At 35.2% G+C, this 20,652-nt stretch overlaps 1 protein-coding gene across 4 annotated transcripts in view; it reads left to right on the top strand.

Annotated features, from left to right (window-relative positions):
• Positions 1-20,652, top strand: part of Rnls (renalase, FAD dependent amine oxidase) — a 344,079-nt gene that overhangs the window by 249,695 nt on the left and 73,732 nt on the right. For all 4 annotated transcript variants that reach the window (XR_009228013.1, XM_046456796.2, XM_046456795.2 and 1 more), the window contains exon 6: positions 13,609-13,784. Coding sequence is in view for 3 of the 4 variants with exons in the window: in XM_046456796.2 (XP_046312752.1) it covers positions 13,609-13,784 (176 nt within the window). In the remaining variant the exon portion in view is untranslated. The remainder of the gene's footprint in view (positions 1-13,608; positions 13,785-20,652) is intronic.

Below are 20,652 nucleotides of genomic sequence, written 5' to 3'. Positions count from 1 at the left end.
CATATGTATTATTTAGGTAGTTTGGGTTACTGGTGAATGCCATCACTCACAGCTGGCTGGAGAAAACAGAATACACAATTTTCCATTATTTACTGGAAGATCATTCCCTAAATTTGTATTCATCTACATATAATAGAATTATAGGAAAACATATTCTGAAGTTGGAAGTATGAACTTTAGAGGAGTTCTCATTTTTATTTTCAATTCATCGTGTGGGGTTTTCACACTTGTTTACACTTAACTGAATGTCTATCAGAATGGTTATCTTATATGGAGTTGTTTAGAGGATGTCTGTGTCTTGTTAAACATAAGATTTCCAAACATATGTAGCTTCAAATAACAAGGATTACAAATATACATGTATATTAGTTTTAAAACTTCCTCCCCTGGACTTTATTTAAAATGGTAAATGCATACATCCTCAAATCCATTAGTACTCACAGGCCTAGAATAAACAAGTCCAAAAGAAGAGAAGAAACTAATAGGTGTGTTAGTTTTTAAAAAACTAGTCTTTCCAACTTAGTGGCAGAAATGTTTCTTAGGGACACATGTGGAACCCGAGCTGTAATTGTTCAGCGGTGAGCATTCAGTGCTGTCAGATTCTACTGTGCCTTTGCTTTGCCCAGTGCTGCTGATCCTGTCTTGTTTATTCAGTAGATAGGGGAAGGCTTGCTTTATCTATCTGCCCATATTCTTTAGTGCTTTCATCCATGTATTCAATAAGTGTTGGCTGCTTACTATTTGCCAGGGCCCGAAGTAGGTGTTAGAAATAGAAAACAGTGTATAATAAGAATTGTAATGCATTCTGCTGTCATATATAAATTTTTAAAAATTAATTTAAAAAAAAGAAATAGAAAACAGCATTTCTAAAACTTAATAGTTAAAAAAAAAAGCACTGATTACAATCATTCTTGCTTTATAGGGAACTGGTGTTTTCAAGTCACTTTCTTTTTACTGCTAAGAATCAACCCACAGTGAGGGTTTGAAGTAAGGGATCACTGTGGCACAGGGATCTTTTACTTCCAAGTTCAAGATGAAGTTGTGTTGAACAAACTCAACCTGCATTACTACAACATTCCTCCTGCTTGCTATTTTTCATAAGTGTGTTTTTGCCTGATGAAGTAGCATATCTAATGGGGTAGGTAGGTCTCTACCACCCTTAAGTAAGGAATATATAATTTGGGGCCTACATTTAGAAACAGCTCAGGGGCAGAGTATCTGAAATGTATAAGAAAAGAAAGCTCAAGTCAAAAGGGTGCGTTTGCCAGATTTCTACCGTATTCTTCATTATGGAAGCTTGTGTTCCGATGCTGTAAATAAGATTCACTGCTGGGGCTGGGATTGTGGCTTAGCAGTAGAGGGTTCACCTAGTACTTGAGAGGCCCTGGGTTCGATCCACAGCACCACATAAAAATAAATGAATAAATAAAATAAGGTATTGTGTCCAACTACAACTAAAAAATAAATATTAAAAAAAAAGATTCACTACTAAATGTGATAGAGAAGAGTTTTACAGAAATATTTTTCATATTTTCACACTTCATATCAATTTTAGAGTTTGAAAATGATTGTGAAGACTATATTTACTGTGAACTGTTAAAAATTTTACCACAGTAGTACCCGGATTAATTAATTTGTTAATTAACTAAATACACTTAGTTGTGGTTAACAAGATTACACTTCCTCCCTTTCAGGACAAGAGATGTGGGCTTAATGAACTTGAAACTAAAGAGAAAAATCACAGATTTTGTAGAAAGAAATTGGATGTCATCAGTCTTAGACTCGATGGAGCTGTGGGTAGATTCAAATTGTATTAATTCCCCGTGGCTAAAATGCCTTCAACTCAATGAAATCATGATTTCAAGAAAAAGGAAGAAGAAAGAGAGAGAGAAAAGGAAAGGAGGAAAGAAATGTAAAACAAGACATGATTCATAAATTCAGATACCTCTCAATCTGGAGAGACAATAGACAAATAGACAATTTTATACAACATGACAAAATAAATTTTATACAATGTGATAAACGTGAGTCTAGGGAGCACCTTCCTCGGATATGCCTCATTTTCTGAGATTTAGATTTCCCATCAATGAAGGGAAATACAATAAAACCTCAGTAACTCTAATTTTCTGAAATGAAGTGAGTCATGCTTGATAGATAGGTTTTCTAAATAGCACTTGATGAGCTTTTTCTTGTGTGCCAAACCCTGAACTTCTCATTTTACATGGATTTAATCTGCACAATAATCCTGAGGTTGGCACTATTGTCACCAGAAAGACAAGAAAAAGGCAGCTATATGGGGAAAAGTATACAAATTAGTTTTGTATGTGAAAATGCCACACTTATTAGTAACTAACAGAAAACTAAAGACACGATGCGTTTTAACCTACAAGATTAGCAGAAATTACCAGAGTTGGTAAAAGTATAGAGAAATAAGAACTCTGGTATTGGAGGATATGTAATTTTGAGGGCCGTTTAGTGATATCTGAAATATCTTTAAACATGCCTACTTTTTGACTTGGTGATTTTATTTCTAGGAACATATACTACAGATAGTTTCTATAAATTGTCTTAGTCTGTTTGGGCACTCTAATTTATAAACAAAAAATTTTATTACTCACTGTTCCGGAGGCTGGTAAGTCAAAGATCAAGGCACAGGCAGATGCCATGTAGGACATGGGTTCACTTTTTCCTTCAAAGATGGCACCTCTCTCTCCCTGTTCTCACATGGCAAGAGAGAGAAACAAGCCACACAGCTCTCTTTTATAAGGGCACAGATCCCACTCAAGGGCTTTGTCCCCATAACCTAGTCAACCACAAAGGCCCCACCTCCTAATACTGCAGCAGATAAACATGTTCATTGCAGTATTGTTTGTCTTAGCAGCAAAGTTGGAGGTAGGGGATGAAATGTCCAGCTTTGGAAGATCAACTAGTAAACTGTGGTGATACTATACTATTAAATTAGGTAGATGCAAGGAACTGATAAAAGTTACCCATGATATATTAAATGAACAAAAGTAAGTTAAAGAACAAAAGATATAGTAAGGTTTTATTTCCATTTTAAAGAAGGAAGTAAATAATCAGGCTCATATGGAGAAAATTTCTGAAAGAATATCTCAGAAATCTTGACCACCTGTGAAGAGAGAGTGGAGAATGGGGCTGAGACAGGAAGCATTACTTTCATTTTTCACTGTTTACCCCTTTGTCATGTTTGCATAACCTTATTTTTTTTAACCATACTTTTTGTCATTGGAGAAAAGTAGTTTAAAAACGCCAAAAATTATTTCATATTTTCATTCCTTTAAAGAATCACACTATAATATAGTCATATTAAGAATTTTGAGAAATCCTATTTAATTTTGCTTGAAGTGGGCACTTCAAAAATATGTTTGTCCATGGGTTGGGGATTTAGCTCAGTGGCAGAGTACTTGCCTAGCAAGCAAAAGGCCTTGAGTTCGGTCCTTGGCACTGAATTTTAAAAAAAAAAAAGAAAGAAAAAAAAAGAAACTATATTTTTCCAAGTGAATTTTTTGCTGTTGTTTTACCCAGTTACTATTTTTAAAATTTTTTTAAGTTGTAAATGGACACAATACCTTTTATTTTATGTATTTATTTATTGTTTTGCGGTGCTGAGAATTGAACCCAGGGCCTCACACGTGCTAGGCAAGTGCTCTTCCACTGAGCTATAATCCAAGCCTTTACCCAATTACTATTAATGCATCATGAAACATCCCCTGGGAGACACTGTCTTGGACTAAAGTCACTTGACCAGGGAGTAGGCAGAATTTTTAACTAAAAATCCAGAGCCTAAATGACATCCCTCCAAAGCTGGACTGAATGGAGGAAAGGACCTGAACTACTCATGCTAAAGGAGGTATATCTTTCTTCTTAGGATGCAAAAAATAGCAATCCAGAATTTTCTGAACATCTCTTGCAGTACATCATAGTTTCCTAGTAGGATTTAGGTACTTTCTACAGAAAAGGGGAAAAAAGACACTACTAACTTGAATTCTGTTTTCTGTCATTTCAAAGAGTGTCATTTCACCCCTGTCATTTCTCTTTTTAATAGATATTTTACCTTTAAGAAGGGAAGTAGGGAGTTGTCCTGTAACTTTGGTATCTAATTGCTGACAAAAATATAATTTCCCCATTCATTTATCTTTCCAAATCTTTCTCAGGTCTATACCTTCTTTGGCCACTTCTTTCAATATTATTACCTTCATCTCCCAAATGATGCTATTCATTTATACCTCTTCAACAGTTAATTGGACATCTAAAGTAACTGCTATTATCAATTAATATAGTTCTATACCTTCAGGAAGCAATATGGAAAAAAATTAAAGAAGTATTTCTCCTCAAAACTGAAATAAATAAAGAGGAGGACTGTAGAACCATCTTTTCTCTGTGTCTGGTCCATGCTAACATTTCAGAAGTATGTACTTTCAGAACTATATTTTCCAGTTAAAACCATAAAACTGTGCCTGCTGGGTGCGGTGCCTGCAATCCCAGTGGCTTGGGAGGCTGAGACAGGAGGATCACAAGTTAGAAGCCAGCCTCGGCAACGGCAAGGGCTACACAACCCATTGAGACCCTGTCTCTAAATAAAATATAAAGCAGAACTGGGGATGTGGCTCAGTGGTCTAGCCCCCCTGAGTTTAATCACCAGTAGCCCCCCCCCCCAAAAAAAAAAAAACAATAAAATTTTGTTGAATCAATGTAAGTACTTACTTCAAAAGTCCATGCAGAAAGTAAGGTTGGAGGTAATGAAGTTGCCCGGGATGTATATAAGAAAGACTCTCATAGCTGAATTTTGGCTTCTGTAACCTATATATAAAAACTAGGGTTGAGATGTTTAAAAAGCAAATAAACCCTGAAGGTGGTCCCTCTGAATAATGTGGACTAGTTCCTGATTCTGAGCCAGCGGTAGACACAAAGAACAACAGACATGCTGCCAAGGAGGTGGAATGCCAAAGGCAGAGTGCTATGTGCTTATTTGGCTTGGCTCTGCTAGAAAAGTGAGGAGGGGGAGAGAGAGAGACATCAGGAGTATATTATCTTTCTTAGTTTCCCTTCTCCCTTCCTTTTCCCTTGCTATATTTTCTCATCATCAAGAATTAGATTTTAGTTGGATTCACTGATGTGATTGGCTTATTCTCCATTATAGTTGCTGCTGGCCCCCTGAGCCATATAAAAGTACCAAGTAGTTAACAAAAGCTCTGGTGGCTAGAAGACAAGGCTAGTTGAGCAGTGGGGAGAGGGAAATTTACCACCAAACTCCACTGCCACAAACTGTGTGGTCCTCAGTTTCTTAACCTTTTCTGCTCACATGGATCTGTTTTCATCTGCACACATCGTCAGTGCTACACCATTTAGTGGATAATGGTTCTGTAATTATTTTGCATGCATGTTGTCCTCACCACTAAGATGTAAACTCGTGAGATGCCTATCATGTACCTCATGTCACCACACATGGCATGGGACACCCACATACATGCTCTTCTGATTGATTTTATGTTGAAGAAGTGTTTTCACCCATCTTGTGCTGTTGTTCTGCAAACTATAATGTCTGCCATTCCTTAAATTTCTTTGATTCTCTTCTTCTCTGTCAGAGATGGGATTTAGAGCTGGCTTTGGAGAACCCAACCATTGTCCCTTGATAGATGCTGACATAAATGAAATTTATCACATGGAAAAGATCTGAGGGTATCCTATTAAGTTTGAGCTTTTAGTGTGAAGTTATAAGAATAAATCTGGGGTCCAGAATGCTGTGTGACCTCAGAATATGCATTCCTCATATTATTACAGAAGTAGAAAATCATAAATGGTGAGAGAAATTTGACACAGAAATATAAAAAGAATATCTAAGTAAATTTTTTTCTGTATATCCAATCCTCTAGACAATATTAAAATACATTCATTCCCCATTACTTTAAGTTCCTGTCATCCTATCCTAATATTCATTATGGTTTAGGATTATTTTTCAGCAATAACTATTCTGATTCACTGACTATTATTATCTAACAGTACCAGGTTATTTTAATTGCTATAGCTGTATAATGTATTTAAACATATAACAAAGCAAGACTTCACTCATTTTTTAAAAAAATTTAAATATTCTCATTGTTGTATTTTTCCTTTAGGCTCATTTGTCAAATTTCAAAGAATCTTGTAAAATTAATTAAGAATTATTTTTTCTTACTAGTTACTACTGACAGAGAAACCAATCTAATATCAAAATTTTTAATTGGATCAATTTTATGTGATCTACTATTATTTCCAATCAAATCATCTTTCTTCCTCCTTAAAATTAAAAATCTTTTTTTAAATTTTTATCTTATTGTATTAACCAAAGCAATGGTAAACACTAATGTCAATACAATTTTAGTTTGTTTCTTTTTTTACTGTAAACATCTGTATTATTTTATTGTAAAGTACCATAAAAACCATCAGCTAAAGAAAGATATTCTGTCTCATTTTAAGGAAGTCATCTTTTTTCACATTGTCTCTTTTTTCCTTGTGAATTGATAGCAAATATTTCTGGATGCCTTTGGATGTATATTCAGATAGTCATGTTTTACTTGATTTTTACCTATTAACATGATATATTATGGTAGATAAATTGTTGGGAAATCTGAATGGCATGTTACTGCATGGAGATGAGAGGCTAGGCTTTACTGCTTGTCACACTCCATGAATACTTAGTCAAATTGGCAGGAAAATAAGTTTATTCAAAGGAAAGAAGGTTTATTTGAAGGAAGATAGAGTTGCTTCTCCCCAGTTTGATCAAACTGTATAAAGTTCATTTTTCCTTTTTCTATCGTTCATCCATTTCTTAGGCAGGCAGGCAGACAAATACAGTCATCCCAGGATCCAGGAAGGGTCCTTGAGCTCTGCTGCCAGTAACAGTTATTGATGAATTTTTTAAATAAATATGGTTTGTGAACATCATGGGTTTTCTCTTTATAAGCAACGGAAGGATGAGCTGTATTTTGGTATGTGTGTTTGTACATTATATTAGCTTGACAATTTGAAAAAAATCACAAGTAAAACAACCATGTCCTCAAAGTTTTTGTTTTGTTTTAATTAATGTTTCAATGTTTAATTAATGTTTCAATTAGTATTCTCAATTTCCTTTTGTTGTTGTTGTTGTTTTCACTGATTATTTTTGGTTGAGTCAGATTTGATAAATTTTATTTTCAAGAAAAATTGCATTTATTCTTTTAAGATTTAAAAGCTGATAGCGTGGATTATATACCTTTCTGACTTTAAAAGAGCCTCTCTGTGTCTTGTGTATTCTGTCTGGCAGAGGAAGACAATGGGGATGTTTGCCTGTCTTTAAGTGGAGTGGGAAAAAAAACAAGCAAAAAGTTTGTGTGTGGGTGGGGGGAGTGTCTCAAGATGCTAAACCACAAACCTACCCTTAGGCAGATTTGTTGCCAGAATCCATCCTGCCAGCTTGCTGTGTACATCTAGTTAAAGGGTTATGGGCAGTATTGCCCAAAGGCATCTGGCAGAAACAAAAGCAAATCTCTAAAGGAATACTTTAAACTCAGGCCTCAAAGAATATCTCAGATAAAATCCTAGGAACTTGAGGTCACAACAGAAAAAAAAATACAAATATGTCAGTTTATATACAAATACAAACACATATATAGCACATAGATTTGGATATAGATATAAAAATATAGATATCTCACAGAACACACAAAGGAATACCCGATCATGAGCAGTAGTCATCCAAAACAACAGTTAACAACAAAAACCATAATCAACCTTATCAACCTTACAGGCCTGCAATTTTGGGAATAACCAGGCATGCAATATAAAGTAACTATATTAAATATGTTTAAAGAAATAAAGGAGAGTACTGACAGTATGGCTAGGGAGAAAGAAGCTGCCAAAATTGATCATGCAGATTTGAAAAAGAGCCAAATAGAACTTCTGCAAATGAAAATGAAATAACTTAATTTGAAATTCAAAGGATAAATTAAATATCAGATTAAACACAAATGTAGGAAGAATGATGGACTGAAAGATACATCAGAAGATATCACGTAAGAATTTAGAATGGAGATAGCAAATATTAGAAAGAAATCGAGACATAGAATGACAAGATGAGGACATCTAAGGTCTCTAGTTAGATTTCCATGAAAAGAAAATAGAGAAAGTGGGAGAAAGGAAATATCAGGAGAACCTAAAGCATAACAGTTTCCAAAATCAGTGACAAAATTGAGTCTTCAGATTCTGGAAACTCAAGGAAGTATTAAAAAAAAAAAAGTCAACAAAAAGAAATTGAAACTTCAAGATGTTGAGTAAAACTAAAGAACACCAAAGTCAAAAAGGAAATTATAAAAGCAGCCCAATATAAAATAAAAATGACTTGCAGAGGACCTGTAGTCAAATTAAGGACTGACTTCTCAGCAGCCACGGTAGAAGCTAACCTATTGGAATCACAGCTTTACAGTCCTGTAGGATATGCTTTTAATCTATTGTTATGTACCAATATATATATACTTTACAATTGAGGGTGAAATGAAGACTTTTGCAGGAAAACAAAAACAAAGAGATTGATGGTAGTGATGGTTGCAGAACAGAACAATGTAGAACCTCATTGAAGGAATTTCAAAAGAAGATACTCAAAGGAAGAGAAAACCCTAGCAGAAGAATCTGATATCCAAGAAGGAAGCTGGAGATAAATATAAGCAGACAATGACTGTATAAGACAAAACCAAAGAAGTAAAATATTCCTGGACAAAGAAAGCAAGTAAAAGTATTCTAAGGTTCTAATATTATTTAGGAAAAGGATTAAGATTTTAACTTTTGACTTTAAATTCAATATGGATGCTGAAATGTATGAACATTCTTTTTTTTATTTTTTATTTTTAGTTATAGATAGACACAATGCCTTTATTTTATTTATTTATTTTTATGTGGTGCTGAGGACCGAACCCAATACTTCACACATGCTAGGCAAGTGCTCTGCCACTGAGCCACAACCCCAGCCTTGTATGAACATTCTTTGTAAACTCGTGGGGGAGTGAAGAATGGAATCAGGCTTAACATGGAATAATCAAAATAAATAAATAAAAGACAAATTATTTTTTATTTTTTAAAAAAAGAAACCAACATTGAAAAAAAAATCAGACAAACACAAAGCAAAAATAAACTTTAAAGTAAAAACACTTCTAGTGTAAAAAGGTTTACAGCATATTGTTTAAATGTTCAAGTACCAGGAAACTGGTAATGCAACTTCAATAGAAACAAAAATTCTCAAACTCAAAAGGAGAAATTGGCAAATTTACCTTAATCAGAAGAAGTATTTCTCCTAATAACTGATCAAGCAGACAAAATTTGTAAGAATTTAGTTGATGAAAATCACATAACTAATGAAATTGTTCTGATAGACTTATGTAAAATATCAATTCAACATCGAGACAATTCTATTAAAGCATACACATCACATTTGTAGGAATTCATTGTGCATGAAGCCATTAGACAAATCTTCAAACATCAAGAAGATCATTGTTTCTCAAAACAACTGAGTTAATATTTGCTTTAAAAATGTCTTTTATTATTATAATGTTTTGAACAACCAATAAAAAAAAAAAGAATTTAAAAAAAAAAAGTCTTTTATTATAAGAAGCATGTAGCTGAATGTTACTATTTTGACTTAATAGAACAATCTTTGTCTTTGATTAAGTAAATTTAGTCTATTACTACTTATTATTATAACTGATATAATAACTGATCTGAGGAAGCTAGATTGCTCATTTCAAAATAATTTTAGTTTCTATTTGGAGAGTTGGTGACATCTATAGCTTTTGGTTGTAATTAATGTGACAGCCTTCTTTATTTTAGTGCAATATTGACAGTGGATGATAATACCGGAGATACTTGTAGGGCTGCTGGTATTATCAATTTCAATGTCCTGAACCTCACCCAAAATTGTAGATGAAAACTAAAATTAATAATGGCCATTTCACATTTAGGATGGTTATTATTTAAAAAAAAAAAAAGCAGAAAATACCAAGTGTTGGCAAGGACATAGAGAAATTGGAACCCTTGTACATTACTCCTAATAATGTAAAAGGGTGCAGCCACTGTGAAATAATATGGTGATTCCTTAAAAAATTAAAGATAGAATTACCATATGATCCAACATTTGTACTTCTGGATATACACCCTGAAGAAGTGAAAGCAGAACTTGAATAGACACTTGTACACTGATATTCATTGCAGCTTTATTTGCAAGAGGCAAAAGAAGTATCCATCAGCTGGTGAATGATAAACAAAATGTGGTACACGTGTACTATAGAATTTTATTTGGCAATAAAAAGGAATGGCATGCTATTACATCTTCAACATGGATAAACCTTGAATGCAATATGCTAAGTGAAAGAAGCCAGTTACAAAAGGACAGATATTGTATGATTCCACTTACATGAGGGATGTAGATTAGTCCAATTCATAGAGGCAGAAAGAATGGCAGTTGCCAGGGCTGGAAGAAGAGAAGAATAGAGAGTCACTATTTGGAGTTTCAGTCTGGGAAGATGGAAAAGTTCTGGAGATTGATGGTGGCAATGGTTGCAGAACAATGTGACTATATGTAATGTCACAGAACTATACACTTAAAAATGGGTTAAAATTTTATGTTATACATTATGCTTTTCTACAATTAAAAAAAGAAAAGAAAAGCTTCTGTGTGTGCCTGTGCCCAGAAATAGTCTGCTCTTGTTCCTGAGGTGTTGATATAATAATCAAATGCTTTTTGAGATTCAATCCCATTACCCCTTTCAAAAGTCACCCTTGTCAGAACCTAGAAGTCAAAACAAAGAATATTATATAGGAATGTCTTACATTCATGTAGCACTTTATATTTGAAGAAAGGCTTTCATGTGGCTTAACCTATTTACCCTTCATAAGAGCCTTATAAGGTTAGAAGTATGATTCTCTTTTTCATTGATGGAAGAAAGTAAAGGCTGAGATGAAGTAGTTCAAGATCATGAGGCTGTTAAGCATGCAGGGGTTCAAATTTGTATCTTCTGACTCTACCGACATTGATGTCTGTAGAACTAATAGTCAACTTACTATGAGCTTTGCATTTGCAAGACCAAAGTGCTTTTCTTGCCAAACTGAACAAAAAGAAAGATAGTGCCATTGGCTTTCCAGTGACCAAGGAATGATGATTCTACTAAATTTATGCTCTAAATCTCATTAACATATTTGAGGTTTTTTATAATTCTCCGTTTCCAAACTTTGGTCATGTTTAAACTCTGATTGACTCTTTGTATTTTTTGACTTTTACTTCTAAAAATACCCTTTAATTTGGGGGTTGGGGACACTTTCCCTTATACTGATTGTTTTAGGTTGTAGCTATTTCAATTTTAATGTATAATCTCAAAAACAGTTTTTTGTCCAATTCCAAGAACAAGAAACCAGGTTGTTTTCTCATTGTTATGCAAGAACTGTTTCACTGAGAGTCTTAAATTTCATTTTTACTTGCTCTCCAAGGAGTAGATGGCTAATGTAAATGGGAGAAACTTGGCATTGCCCCATCACTGGTATTAGTGACTTTATGAGTTCCCCTAGAACAAATGGTTGGGTCAGTGCGGCCTCTTGATTCTCAGCACACAGCTGGCATTCATATCTCTTTGAAACCTGCCACAGACAACAAGCAGAACCTTAGTTCAAATGCTTCAGAACATTGACCAGGTAGCATTTTCTGTCTCTGGGAAGGTTTGGTACCAATGGAAGAGGGATGACACCGACACCCTCTTATTGTGAACAAGCCTCCCTGAACTTATTAACTGGTACCATGAAAAACATTCACTGAGGCAACATGCAATGGCTTTCTCACTGTGGTGGTATTCTCTGAAATTTTGAGATTTACACAGTTGGGTTCCTCCCTCTCCATGCCACCAGTAAAGTGCACTGACGGGTTAACATTGAATGTTCTAAGAGATGGTTCCTCTGTTTCTTCTTTGAGTTGTTCCAGCTACACTGAGGTGGAAATAGTGGACAGTCTGTCTCACCAGGCATTTACTGCACAGATTCTTTATTCATATCATCAGATTCATGCATGTGAAGTTGTTTAAAAGCACTTGCTGCCCTTCAAAAAGCTTGAAGCCTTTTGACTTGGGACTTTCTTCCCTTTCGCTGTAAATCATGTAAGTCAGAGTTCCCTGAGCCGAGTGCAATGGAGAAATGAAGTACAACTCATACCAATAACTTGCACACCATCTCGGGAACACTGCCCTTAGATTGAGTCTATTGCTTGCATTCCCATAACTCACACTTATAGAGTACCTTCTCTGTGCCAGAAACAGTGCTGAACATTTCATGTGCACTGTATTATTCAATCCACACCATAGACCTCCATGGTTGGTATAAACTTATTCTCATTTTACAAAAAGAAAATAAAACCTTTTGGAATGTAAAGAGAGTAAGTGGGCATAGAATAAGTAAGTGGCTTATGTCCTTCAGCCCTTTTTTTTTCCTGTGTAAAACTGTAAAAACGTAGTTTAAATGGTATGACCTTTTAGAATCCCACATTAAAGAATTTTCAGATCTTGCCAACAGTGTCAGTGTCTTAACCACTTTAACATTCTCTTCTTTCAGTACGGAGAGCACCAACTTTCATATTATATTTCATGTATATCTAATCTAGTCTTTTTTCCCCCAGCTTTCTCTTTTGTATTATTTAAACAAACGATAACAGACAAACTTGTTAACATTCTTTTCAAGCTTATTTTTCCTAATGCCTCACTTGTCCAAAGTTGCTTTCGGCTTCAAACTTTATTCAGTTGTCCTATGTTCAACTAACGAGGGAAAGATATAAATCAGACACACATTATTTATAATTATGAAAGTGTAGCAAAAACAAATTCAGTGGCAAACAAAAATAGGAAGAAGTTCCCCCGTTGTAAATGGACCACACTTTTATTTATATTGCTTATTAAAAGATAAAGATATCGTGAGGACAATTCTGTTTTTAGAAAAAAGCTTTCTTTCTTTCTTTCTAAAGGCACTAAAGATATTTGTTCTAGAATTTGTATAATTTCAGCAAAATATTTTGCAATCTATTTAACATAAAATGAGTAAGTATTTACTAAATATCCACTTTGTTCCCAGAATTTAAGAATATAGACTATGTATAAAAAAGTGTCCCTGGCTGGGAGCTATAGCCAACGCCTATAATCCCAGCAACTCACGAGGCTGGAAGAAGAGGAGGAGAAAAAGAAAAGAAAGAAAGAAAATTAGAACCTGCCCTGAAGAGCTTGCAATATAGTGGTTGAGGGAAGTCATATATACCAATAAATTAACTGTACCAAAGATAATATGCCTTAAAGATTCTTCCTACCTTCCTTCTAGTTCTTCAGCAAGACCTGACAATTGGTCTCCAAAGCATACCTTCAATCTGTTGTCATCTTCAGAGAAGCTTGATTTTGAATTTCAGAAATAGCCTAATTTATGCTTCATAGATCGGACTCTCATTTTTTCTTCATTTGTTATCTGTTATTATGATCATTTCTTAACTCCAGATTGAACTGCTAGAGATGCTCCCATGTTACCCACTTTAAGGTGTATCTTTATGTTCTTCTCACACTACAGAGTCATCAGAAATCGGGCCTTCCTTGGTGATTCACACCACTGTCCCTTTTGGAGTTACATACTTGGAGCATAGCATCGAGGATGTGCAGGAGTTAATGTTCCAGCAGTTGGAAAACATTTTGCCAGGTTTGCCTCAGCCAGTTGCTACCAAATGCCTGAAATGGAGACATTCACAGGTAATCAGAGAATCAAGTGGTATGAACACAACCATTTTCATAGGAGTCCAGCACAACTGACTTGACTTTTTATCCTTCACCACTCTCTAGTATAAAAATAAGCAACAGAATCTTTGGTGCAACCGTGTGTTTGCCTAACAGAGAAGTGTAAATTCTTCAAGTTTCCTCATCCTGATATTTCTCAACAAGAGGTACATGCAGTTTTTATCAATGTTATGTCCAAATTCTGACATCAGAAAATGTATACCCTGAAATTCCTATCATAAGCAAAGCAGGTTATATATCAAAATGCAGCTGCTTCTCTGGGGTTTTTCTAAATCAGGACTGTGGTTATATAGAAACCACTATAACCTCCCAAATTTTTGCAATATGTCAAAATAACCTTGTAAGTATATTTTGCTACCACAATTTTCATTTTTATTAAGTTCCTACTTTGGTTTTGACTGCTGCCAGCAGAGCTCTTTAGGGGAGAAAGATGAGTACCTGCATAGAACAGTTACTTGAACTGTTTTTCAGGGTTAGATAAACCTGCTGATTGCTCCACCAGGTCAAACTTAAAGCTCTTTATACTAAGTAAATGTTGACATTTGGGAAAATCTCTGCATAGAAGAAGTTTGTGAGTATTTATAGAAAAAGTCTTTTGATCTGTAAACTTGGTTGTGAAGTCACTTGGGGGTCAGTAGAGCAAATGGTAGATGGAGAAAAGATGCAGTGAATTGTCCATTTTTTTCCCTGAGATTTCTGAGCCCATCGACTGACTGCCTTACCAGCACTTCTGGTCATCCAAGCTGGGAAGCCTTTGGAAAAAAGCGGTGTTGTGGGAAATTGCAGCCGATTTTGTATATTTAAAGGGCTTTTCAAAATCAGAGGAAATGGTAAATTACTTCCTAAAATATTGCAGCAGGTCTATGTGTTTATCCATATCTTCTCAAGTTAAATTATACAGTGAACCTTTGGGGAAAATATTTACTTAAACATGTCATGGTCACTTAGAAGACTTTGCTTTTTCCTTTTAAAAGCATTGAAAAATCTCAATAGTTAATGTCTTTAAATGATGTTTAACTTAATTTTAGCTTGGCTTGAAAAACGAAGTCAGGGAAATGATCTTGTTATAATTTGAAGCTGGATATATTACACACCAAGTCATTTGCAATTTATAACTATTCCTTTAAAAGAACAATAGTTTGTGAGATTTCTTTTTGTGTCTTTCTCATAAATAATTTATTAATAAACTGAAAAACATGGTTTTTAAAATCTACTTACTTCTAAAAATTTGACGTATTAATAAAAATAGATTTGTTCTAGCCATAAAATGTTGTGCAATATCACAAAATTTAATAAAATATTCTTTGAACACAATGTACATCCAAACCCTAGCCATAATTTTTATTGCAATTTGGATGTTGAAATTATTCCACTACATTTTCAAATCTTCAGTCATTGGCTACAAAATCTAAAAGGAAACCAGTTGTCATTCAGACTTAGAAGCTTGCATTTTCCACTATACATATACTTCTCTAGTATCTTGAGCATCGTTCTACAGGACATGACATTATTTTGTGTGGCAGAGATCTTACACAATTTATGTGCATATTACATCACCTTAGAAAAAGGAATAATTAATGAAAGGTCAAGAGATTTAATATCATTTAACTAGTTAGTTTTCAGTTACTCTTCTCAAGAAAGCATTTCTCCAAAGGTACATCTTAACCTTAAGAATTTGACAGAAATATATGTGTCCCAACCCTTCTCAGTACTTGCAATCAATTCATGTATGTTGTATATTAATATGTTCTAATACAGGGTGATGCAGGACAAAGGACAAAAAAGAAAGATGAGCAACCTGGTCATTTTAATCTTTCCTCCTTTTGGAATAGAGATACACTGCCCTCAAAGGGGAAAGTCCACCCATATTTTTTTTCCAGTTTAGGGCTCCCCTTGTGTTCCTTTCCTTTTTTCTCTCTCCCTGTTTTGTTTCTTCTGTTCTCCACACTCCTCCTCCTTCCTTTTTCACTCTATCTCTGAAATACAAATGACAGAGCCCTACACACCCTCACATTGTGAAAGCTTCCATAGAACACACAGCTGGTGCCTCTTGACCCAAGCAATGCTGGGTGGTGTGGATTCCCCATCCCAGATATTTCAGGCTGGAAACTTGCCATCAATTTTATTTTATTTCCCTCTTCTCTTCTTTTGTGATGTTTACACTGCATCCTAGTACTATGGAGGTGGGGAAAAGAAAAGAAAGGAAAGGGACAGCAATGATGTAGTATGTCAAGCCCAGAATAGAGCAATTTAAAGATGTGATATATAATGTGCATATAATGTCAAAAGTAGGCCAGGTGCCATGATGCATGCCTGTAATCCCAGCAGCTCAGGAGGCTGAGGCAGGAGGATCGCCAAGTTCAAAGCCAACCTCAGCAAAAGCAAGGTGCTACGCAACGCAGGGAGACCCTGTCTCTAAATAAAATAGGGCTATGGTATAGCTCAGTGCTCGAGTGCCACTGAGTTCAACCCCTGGTACAAAAATAAATAAATAATAAATGAGCAAAAGCAAAATTAGTCTTATGAAAATGAACTACTATACCCTAGAATGGTGAAAATCCAGAACACTGACAGCATCAAATACTGGTGAGGATGTGGAGCAATAGTAGCTCCCATTCATTGCTGGTGGGAATGCAATAAAGTACAGACTTTAGAAGACAGTTTAATAATTTCTTAGAAAGCTAGATATACTCTTACTACATGAACTAGCAGTCACTCTCCTTTCTATTTATTCCAGGGAGTTGGAGATTTATGTTCACACAAAATCTGCACGTGGATGTTCATACCAGCTTTGTTTATAATTGCCAAAACTTAGAAGCATCAAAATGTCCATCAGTAAATGAATGAATGGATGAACTGTGGTACAATGGAATATTATTCAGCACTAGAAATAAATGAGCTATCAAGCCATAAAAAGATATGGAGGAAGTTTAAATGCATATTACTGAGTCAAATGAGCAAATCTGAAAAGTTACGTATTATATGATACCAACTATTTATGACAGTCTGAAAAAGATAAAGCTATAGAAACAGTGAAAGGGTCAGTGGTTGTCAAGGATTAGAAGGGAGGAGTGAGGAATGACTAGGCAGAGCAAAGATGTTTATGGCAGTCCTCTGATACTACAATGGTGAATATAGGTCATTATGCATTTGAGCATGTACAGCACCAAAAATGAACCTTAACATAAACTATGGACTTAGGGTAATAACGTTGTGTTCATGAAGTTTCATCAACTGTATCAAAAGTACCACTTAGTGGGAGATAATAGGGGTGTCTATAAATGCGAAAAGGGGTATATGAGAAATCTCTGTACCTTCCTCTTGATTTTGCTGTAAACTACCTGTATTAGTACATTTTCTATTACTATAATCAAATGCCTGAAGCTAACTAACTTGAAAACAAAATAGATTTATTAGCTCCCAGTGTTGGAAGCTGAAAGTCCAAAGATCATGGCACTGGCCCTGGTGAGGGCCCTGTTAGCTGTGTCATCTCATGGTGGATGGCATCACAATGGCAAGAGCACATGCAAAAAGGAGAGATCACATGGGGAGACAGGAAGCCAGAGTAGGGAGGGGCTCTCTTACAATTTATTCTCACAAGAACTAACTCAGGATCCTACAAGAACTACCTTAATTGTTTCTGAGGACAGCACTCTCAACAAACCAACCAACTGCCACCAAGCTCCATTTCTTAAAAATCCCATCATTTCTCGCATTGCCACACTGATAGGGCCAACCTACCAGTGCATGAACCTTTGGGGGACACACAGACCATATTCAAACCGTGGTACTCTTCTTTTATAAAAAATCATTATGAAAATAGTAAGTAAATAAATTCAAAATTTTAAATGTTTACTGGCAAATCCTAAATAAATTATTTATAATATATTGATTTTTAAAAGTAGTCACAAATTTAATAATGTGAACCCACTACAGTGATGAATATCTCAGAGAGATAAAGTAGCTTCCTTGAGCTCTCATGGGTAATAATGACAAGGCCAGCCTACTTGCCTCTCAGCCCTTTCCTCCCCACCATTCCATAGTGTTGCTATAACAAATTACCAGAAATTTTCTGGCTTGAAACAATACAAATTTATTAAGTTTGGGAAGTCAAAGGCAGAAACGAGTCTCACTGGGGAAAGGCAAGGTGCTATCAGGGCTGTAGTCCTTTCCAGAGAGTCTAGAAAGTAATCTAATCCCTTACCTTTTCTGTCTTGTAGAAGCTTTACATGCTCTTTGGCATGAGCCCTTCTTCCATCTTTAAAGCCAGCAACAGCAGGTTAAGTTCTTCTCACATGGCACCACTCCGACCTCTTCTCTGACCTCACTTTTCCTTTAAAGACTTTTGTGAGGACATTGATCCCATCTGGGATAATCCACTATAGTCTCCTCATCTCAGGTTCAGATGATTAGTAATTTTAATTCCATCTGCAGCCTTAATTCCTTCTTTCCACATAACAGAATGTATGTATATGTCCTACAGATTAAGATGTGTGCATCTTTATTTTTGTCTATCATACCCTCCTTTCCCTGGATCCCTTGTAGATCCCTTTAGGAAGCAGTGTTTCATAAAATCTTTGGAGAAGGCATCAACCCTCCAGCTACTATAATGGAGTAGTAGCTGCTATATGAGAGAAATATGAGAGTATTTTATTAGGAGAAGGCCATTTCTTCTTTCCTGGTAGTGTTCTTCCATGCCAAATGCTGTTTCTATCACATATCCACAATGGCAGCACAAGAGTAAAAAATGTTCATTCATTTATTCAGCAAGCATTTAATGCCTATGCCTAGTTCTCTGCTCTTGCCTAGAGATTAGTATTTGCCAAAGACCTTTTCCTAAGACTCTAAATTGAATTTTGTCTTAAGGAAAATAATGGTATGTTCTTTGGAGTGCTACTTTTAAATGAGGAGAGTGGCAGATGAAGAAAGAATGTGTCCGAACAACTTGGGAGCTGCTTCTGTGCCTCTGATTTTGGGTTTGAATAAAATACTTAAGTAGGTGGTTCAAGCAAACTTAGCAAAGCAAAAGCAGATTGTTTATGGTTCTCAGTTCTTCCTTTTGCAGCTATTTGCCTCCATAATTTAAATGTTTATCCAGTTAATATAATTTGATGCTTAGTCCATGATGCATTGCAGTAAGATTCCTATAACAAGCAGGATATATTAACATTTTCAGCAGAAAAATAACCACTGGAAATGCCTTTCCATGTAAGTTGACAGGGACAGTTAGTCAGTTTGATAGTCTTAATACTCTGGTTGTAATTATTTGCTGTGCTTTCCTTTGTTTCAGTGTCTGTCATGGTGCCTTTCTTAAACTATACTTAATCTCCGATTTGTGTTCAGTTTTATTTCTAATTTTCTCCATCTTTCTTCATATCTAGAAAATGTTAGTGGCCCTTTTCTCCACTTTATTTAACATATTCATGAGTTGCTTTATTCTTTAAAATTACCAAATATATTTTCAAATACCAAATAGAACAGGAGAGGAAATTTAGGGCAGATAGTAGATGAACACATTAATATCTTTGGTAAGATAAACTAATTTGGACTAGCCTATTAAATTTGTGCAGTAGAATTAGAAATCAATTGTTTTCTAAAATTATATTTTTTCACTTAGTCTTTTGCTTTAAGACCATGCCTTCTCTTTCCCCTTTCATTTTTTAAACAGAAGGATCATTAACTTTTAAAGGATCTGATAAAAGTCATGAAAATTCTCTTTGTTACCAAAATACATGTACACATAAACACAGAAATTGCATACAATTATAAGGCTTTATCAATACCTAAAGTTTTTCCATGAGTCCAGTGTTAGGAGTAACTCTATGAATGTCATACTACTGTAACCTGGATAAATCAAGAGTCCCTTGTAGCCCAGTCTTGGAACATTGTTACAGTCAAAGAAATACAATCCAGCAGTCAAAAGGAACTTAGCATGATTCCAGTCTTTAAACTTTAAAGAGTATACAAAATTCTTCATTCTTCAGCAGTGCTTTTGAAAATCTTGTTTTTCATTCCTTGTATATATCACTTTTGGAAGATCCTCAGATTTTTCTCTTTGCACCCTGAACTCTTAATTTCCCATTAAAGCTTTATTGACAATTCACCATGTAGGCTTATCTCCTCCCCCACCCTTTTTCTTTCTTTCCTTTCGTCACACTAACATTCACATGACTGTCCTTTTTTTCCCCCTTCTTAGACATGGATATCTTCACCCTTTTCAGTAGAAAGTCCTCCTATTTTTGGTTTTTCATTTCTTCCCTAACTGATTACCTCAGTTGGCATTTTACTTCCCAGCAGTTAGAAGGAATAAAAGAAAAAAGCAAATACGCATCAGTTTAAGGCCAGAATTTTCCTTACAGATTTGTGTTTGTTGCAGGAAGGAAGTGATCACACAGAACAACCCATACATTTACATTATTCTCTCATAAAATTTATTTCGAGTGGATAACCCTAACCCTAACCCTAACCCTAACCCTAATTTTAGCATTGAAAAGCCAGGCAGTCCTTAATATTTTAATATTTTCTCTTACACATTTTCTATTATCCTCATTTAGTTATTTTAGGTAAATTGGAATTGTAAGGCAGCCAAAGGACTGCTGTCTGCTTCAAAGCTATACCCTTATTTCCACAAGATTGGAACTGTCTTTCTGTGTTAGTCAGTTTTCTGTTACTATGAAAAAAAAAAAAAAATCTAAAGTAGCCAATGTATATAGAGAAAAAGTTTATTTTGGCTCACAGTTTTAGAGGTGCCTGTTCATGATTGATTGGCCCCATTGTTTTGAGCCTATGATTAGGCAGCACTTCATGGCAGGTGCATGTAGTG

This window comes from Marmota monax, unplaced genomic scaffold, assembly GCF_021218885.2.
Source record: "Marmota monax isolate L192 unplaced genomic scaffold, Marmota_monax_Labrador192_F-V1.1 WCK01_AAM20220418_F8-fsc00166, whole genome shotgun sequence".
NCBI classification, from domain to species: Eukaryota; Metazoa; Chordata; class Mammalia; order Rodentia; family Sciuridae; genus Marmota; species Marmota monax.
Note: the sequence above shows the minus strand (reverse complement) of the source record. Positions and strands in the feature narration are given on the sequence as shown.